This window comes from Vicia villosa, linkage group LG2, assembly GCF_029867415.1.
Source record: "Vicia villosa cultivar HV-30 ecotype Madison, WI linkage group LG2, Vvil1.0, whole genome shotgun sequence".
NCBI lineage: Eukaryota > Viridiplantae > Streptophyta > Magnoliopsida > Fabales > Fabaceae > Vicia > Vicia villosa.
This window is the reverse complement of record NC_081181.1, coordinates 42,540,028-42,546,287: the sequence shown is the minus strand read 5'-3', so window position 1 is coordinate 42,546,287 and position 6,260 is coordinate 42,540,028. Positions and strand designations below refer to the sequence as shown.

Sequence of the window (6,260 nt, the reverse complement as noted above, 5' to 3'; positions counted from 1 at the left end):
GTACAATGTTGAACTATCATTAAAGACAGAATTGTTTGAGAAGACAAAAGACACCTATCTCAAGTTTAACATAGTTTAAATGTTTTAAAACCTTATATAATATTCAAAGTGAAAAGTGGGACATCAATATCCTTATATATGTTTGTCTTCAAGAGGAAGAAAAAATGAACTTTTTAAACTGTGAGTATGCATTTGTTTTCCCAACCTAACCATAAGAATGGAAAGAAGAGTTATTTTAAGTAGGGAATGCAATAATTTTTCAAACAAGGGAATGAATAGAAAGGTGACCCATTTAATATGGAATATAGTTCAAAGCCTAACTCTAAGAAAAAGGTGTTGAAATGTTGGTTTTGCAATGATATAGGACACAAAAAGCCAAAGTGTCAAGTCTTTAAGACTTTAACTCAAAGTGGAATCCAAGGTAAGTCTTATGCTTTAGTTTTTTTTTAGTCTAATATAAATATATATAATATATATTCCTTTAGACTATGTTTGGGAGTTTGGAGGGGAGGGCAATGCTTCCGAAATCGAATTTTTAAAATAATATAGAAAAATATTTGACTTTTTTTGAAAAAATGATTTTGTTTAGAATGATAAAAGACTCATTATCATTATAAAATTTTTAATTTTCAAAATAGTATAACAACCTAAACGATATTTGCAAAATTTATGTAAGCCCTCCAAAACCCTCAAAAACCCTCCTACATTACAATTTTTGAGTTCCCCATTTTATGGGATTTTTGGTGTTATGAATAAAATCAAATCCTCCAAAACCCTCTTACCCAAAATCTTTTTATTCTTTTCACCCAATTCTTCTTATTTTCCAAAGCCCTCCCCTCCCTTCCCCTCCAAACTCCCCAACATAGCCTTAAAGTCGGGGTAGTTAGATTTGGAGCCATCAATTCATGTTTCTAATTCTTTACAAAGGGGTTTAAAGACAAAGAAGAAACCAAATAAAGTTGAAGTGAACCTATATGTGGGAAAAGGTAATAGAGTTAATCTGTAATTTTAAGAATTAGTATTTCAAATTTGGAATACTTATAATTGAGTTATAAAAAAAGAAACATGTCAAATTAGTTCAAATTGATTTGAAAATGTTCCAGTACTCTTATATCACTTAAAAATCTGTAAGTTTTGAGTCTAAAGTACACTTTGTTCACTTCTGAACAAAATATGTTGTCTGAAAATGCACAACCCAAAATATTTGTGATTTTTAAGAAATGCTGCTCCCAAGATGAACTGTGAAGCAAACTAGTTATCACATTATTATTCCATTATTCAAAACTACATAAGCCAAATGTAGTAGCTTTTCAATCCAAACCAAATACAAATCCAAAGGAAGACTAATCCATTTTCAAGTTCTCACATCAATTTAATTAGCAAGGACAAATACAAACACACTAGTAGCAGATGATTAATACACTCAAAGAAAAGATCAATCACAAATACAAACACACTTCAAATTCCAAAGATTGTATTGGGCGGTTGTTTTATTCTATGTAGAACTTCATGGTATGGGATAGATAACTACTTTTCCAGTAGCTCTGCCAGTTTCCAGATACGAAAACGCTTCAACAGCTTGAGAAAATGGAAATGGGCTCTTGGGATCAAGCACTGGTTTCACCTTTCCACTCTCCAAGTAAGGTTTTAGTTTCTCTAAGATAGCTCCAGTAGAAGTGAGTATGAACACTATTGCTGGTGGAATTCCTGGTGGTACAATTGTCACAACTTTGCCACCTTCTTTCTGAGCCTTGAATGCCTTCTCAGTTTCCCCTACTGTATCAAACACCACATCAAACTTCTCTGTCAAGTCTTCGAAATTCTCCTTTGTATAATCAATTGGCAAATCAGCTCCTAACTTGCTTAACAACTCTAGTTTCTTGGTGCTTGATGTAGCTGCTACTCTGGAAGCGCCAAAAACATGCTTGGCAAGCTAAACACATTATAATAAACAAATTGTAATAGGTTAAAATGAATGACCATTTCCAAGACTTTTTCTTAGTACATGATTCTATTATATACGTGTTCTATATGCAATGAAATTGGTTCAATTTTCTACTATTTGATCTATGCTAGAAAACAACATCCATGTGGTTAAGGAAGCTATTGAGGCTCAATCATTTGCATTTGACTGCAATTCTCCGTAACATCAAGGATTGCAATGTGATCGTTACCGGACGACAATCAGGAAACTCAAGCAGCAGTCATTATTCAATCTACACTAGAAGACATGCATCATTATGTTAAAATCAAGGTTTTCAATAACGATCTGTAACCATGATTTGGTCTCGACATTAGGGTTTCTGATGTCTCCATGACCATAATGCGGCTGGGCGGGCTGGCGATTGAAGCTACATCGATCTCATTTGTTCCAAATTTTCCACAATAGCATGGATGGCAACATGACCACAGCCGTTAGCACAACCGTAGTCACAAAAAACAAACAGTCGCGAGGTGCTAGATGTTATTGAGTTACTCTCTCAGGTCCTTATATAGTCCAGATACATTGATTATTCGCTATATCTAGTTCATATATAATTCAGATACATCGATTATTATTCATTATATCTAAAAAGTAAATTTTTCCTTATTGAATTTAATTTAAACAATATTCATGTAATGCGATATAAGATAATTAACTCCTGCAACAAATGATTACCTGAATGACATGGGTTCCAACTCCACCAGCACCACCAAGAACAAGTATAGATTTACCAGCAGAGAAGCCAGATCTTTCAAGGCCTTCATAAGCAGTCTCAATTGCTAAAGGAAGACTAGCAGCTTCAGCAAAGCTCAAATTTTCCGGCTTGTGAGCCAACACTTTCTCTTCAGCAGTAGTATACTCTGCCAGAGAACCAATCACCTTGGGATGTTCCAAAGCTTTCTCATTGATATCACCATAAACTTCATCTCCAACCTTAAATTTCTTCACTTCACTGCCTACCTTAACCACCACTCCAGATACATCGTACCCAGGAGCAGTCTAGAACACATCCACAGCACAACACAACACAAGTTGCATATAAATTAAGTCAATATATATAGTAATTATTTAAAAAAAAAATTTTAAGATAAGAGTTTTCTTCCGGCTTAACCAGAGGACGATGAATTAGTCTTTACAGTTCCGGACAGATATATGTATATAAAAGAAAAATTAAAAAAATGAATTACCGGTAAAGGAGAGTCGGAGGCTTTGAAGGCACCATTCAATCTCTTATAATCAATGGGATTAAGAGAAGCAGCAGCGACTTTGATGAGAACTTGATCATCTTTCAGATCAGGTAAAGCCACATTTGGATCAAATTTTAGAACATCAACGGAGTTGCCGTATTCGGAGTAAGTCCAAGCTTTAATGGTGGTAATTGAATCGGCCATGGCTGTGGAAGTGGAGTGGAAATCAAGAGTGAGTGAGCAGCGAATATATAAAGTACTTTTCGGATGTACTCGTTAACGTTACAACTTTCTCATGCCAAACATAGAAATTGTTTAATACTATTAGTAAATAGGATATTAAGGTAATTTCACCTAATATTAAACTGTTTAAATCTCAAATCATGAATCTAGACATAGATAGTCACGCTGTACATACTTTTACCAAATGTATTCAAATAACTCTTATAAAATAATCAAACAAACTATGCATCTGGACCAAAAAAACATCACATACAACAAAATATTTCGACAGCTAGGCATCTGGACAAGAAAACATCTACATGCATATATATATATATATATATATATATATATATATATATATATATATATATATATATATATATATATATATATATATATATATTCTTTCCGGTTGAACAGGTAGCCAACAACGGTAGGCTTGATCTTCGGTGACGGTGGAGAGAAAAAAGGGGATTTTACCTACAAGGCACTCCGATGTCAAAGTAAGTGAAGGAACAAAGAGGTACAACGGAAAGTATGAGATTTTGGGTGAGAGAAATGAATTACCTCGCCCTTTAGAGGTAGAGTGCTATTTATATTGGTCTCTTTGGTGTGGATTGGATCCCCTACTTTCGTGGGCTTGAACGCTATTTGTGGCCCAGAATATAGGGGACCATTAGACTGGATCCTGATCGGTCGTGCCCGGTAGTCGTTGCCAAGGACGGGATTCCCGCGTGCTCGGTTGGTCATCGGTCGTGCCCGACAGAGAGGGGATGTGCCCTTGCATGTAGGCAGCATGTATTAGGCCAATGCTTATTGGGCCAAGGAGTGGATCGGGCCAATTGGAATAATTGGGCCGGTCCAAAACAGGAGCCCCCTAAGTTGTTGCTTTCGGGCGTGGAAGTGACGACTTAAGGTAGCCCTCGACGCGCACGTGGGACCGTCCGAGGAGAGACGTGGCCTTCTGCCGGACTGGGAGGCAGTGTTTGAGTGGTCGTTGCGCTCGACGAGGAGTGGAACAGTTGTTTAGGTGGAGAAGTGACGTGTGAGTGGACGGAGCATTAGACGGGGAGTGGAACTGTTGTTTAGGTGGAGAGGTGACGTGTGAATGACAGCCTCGAGTTCTGCGAGGCAGTAAGGCGGGATCATTGCTAGCCTAGCGGTTAGGGTTTAGGGTTTAATGATGGCCTTGTCTCTTCCTAGGCAAGGGCTTCATTGCATATAAATACTTCAAACCTCTCCTTGTTTGAACTTTTACGATTCTTTTGAACTTTCTGGTTTCTTGATCGCTCGCCGTTCTCTCTGCCGTCTCCGTCGTACGAGTTCCCAAGGTGTACTTACTTCAATCTTTCCTCAGACGACTCCTGGTAAGTGTGATTCCTTGCCTCTTATGTGTTACTGCATTTTTCGAGCTTTGATATTGGTTTGCATGTGGTTAGGATAGTTTATATGGCGGCTACCGTCGCTTTTTCTGGCGATGTTGGTGGTTCACGGTGGTGAAGTTATTTTTCTCGCCGTTATTGGGAGTTAATCCATAGGTTGTTTGTTAGGGACTTGCGTTTTTGGCCCCGTAATTGCTGTTAGTTCGTGATTGATCTTTACCCATTGCATCCGGGTCAGTTTTATGCCTCTTCACTTGATCAGCGGTGGAAGGGTGGATTTGATGTGATTGTCGAATTCACTTGTCTCCTCTGCTTTTTTAGGTGATCATGGCCGAATCAGGGGATAATCGGGTGCCCTTTACTGATTTCCAGATTTCTATCTTTAACCACCTTGAGCTTGCACCAAGTCAACTCCACTCAAACTCGATTGCCTTTCTCCGGGCGTTTGAGCTTACGTGTCAACACCTCGAGATCGAAGCCACTGTTTCATTGCTCTTCTACTATTTTTCCGTGCAGCGCAAGATGGAGCATGGTCGATGGGTATAGGTCTCCCTGAAGCAGTCGAAAAATCTCTTCAAGCCCTTTTCTGACTCCCTCAAGCATTTTAAGACGCGGTACTTTCTTCTTCGGCCGCAGTCGACATCCGCTCGGAACTCACTGTTCGACCGCGTGTCGATGTTGGATACTTAATGACGTCCGGTCAGGAACGAGATTGGTGACCCGAGGGTGCAGAGGAGGCCGAAGTTCCGGTTCCAGTGGTCGTTCGATCGTTTTGGGTATTCCACTTTGATCGCACTGAATCGCACTATATTTCTGGCTCGAATATCACATGCTTTCCTTAGTTTTTATTATCGTTTTCCTGTATTATGCTTTTGTTTCCTTTGTTTTCATGATTCTTGACCTTTTAGAGCCTTCAGTGAAGAAACGAGCCAAAACGCCAAGAAAATAGGGCTTTTCAAGAAGATTTACACTTGTGGCGTTCAGCACCGCGCCGGCTATAGGGGACGCTATGACGTGGCCCACTCTATGCTGGGGCCAACTTCAATGATCCCACGATCCTGTCCGTTGTCCAACAATGCGCCCGCGGTGAGGCTACGATAAGGTAATTCAAAATACCTTCGAACTTCGCAATTCCAAAACTACGATAGGCCACTCAAAAAGCCTTTAAAACAATTTCAAACCAAAAATTCTAATTTTAAGGCGTACAACCCTGTGCCCGAACTACGTTGACTCTGATTCTCCCTAAGGAGATACGTAGGCACTTGGATAACCAAGGCGAGTCCCCTTCCCCCTAAATCTCATTCTTCCCTATTCACTTCCTTAGCTATTAAACCTTAATGTTTAGCCATAAACTTTCACTTTGAACATAAAACCTTAGGAAAGGGTTGAGGGTGCCTAACACCTTCCCTCGACCTGATTATAATAATCTTACCCCGATCTCTTAAATGCGTAGGGTTTCCTATTTGCCCTTCAGAATAGGTG

At 39.0% G+C, this 6,260-nt stretch overlaps 1 protein-coding gene across 1 annotated transcript; it reads right to left on the bottom strand.

The window, feature by feature from the left end:
- Window positions 1-1,235: 1,235 nt before the first annotated feature.
- On the bottom strand, window positions 1,236-3,468 carry LOC131646111 (2-methylene-furan-3-one reductase-like). The gene is made up of 3 exons (XM_058916260.1): window positions 3,172-3,468; window positions 2,660-2,983; window positions 1,236-1,933 (listed from the first exon to the last, which is right to left on the bottom strand). The coding sequence occupies exons 1-3, from the start codon at window positions 3,373-3,375 to the stop codon at window positions 1,508-1,510; spliced, it is 954 nt and encodes a 317-aa protein (XP_058772243.1). The 5' UTR covers window positions 3,376-3,468; the 3' UTR covers window positions 1,236-1,507.
- Between the last annotated feature and the right edge of the window lie 2,792 nt (window positions 3,469-6,260).

Coding starts and splice junctions, on each gene's coding strand:
- LOC131646111 (XM_058916260.1), bottom strand. CDS start 3,375: ATGGCCGATTCAATTACCACCATTAAAGCTTGGACTTACTCCGAATAC. Junction 2,984..3,171: donor CCTCCGACTCTCCTTTACCG/GTAATTCATTTT, acceptor GATGTGTTCTAG/ACTGCTCCTGGGTACGATGT. Junction 1,934..2,659: donor TTGGAACCCATGTCATTCAG/GTAATCATTTGT, acceptor TAATGTGTTTAG/CTTGCCAAGCATGTTTTTGG.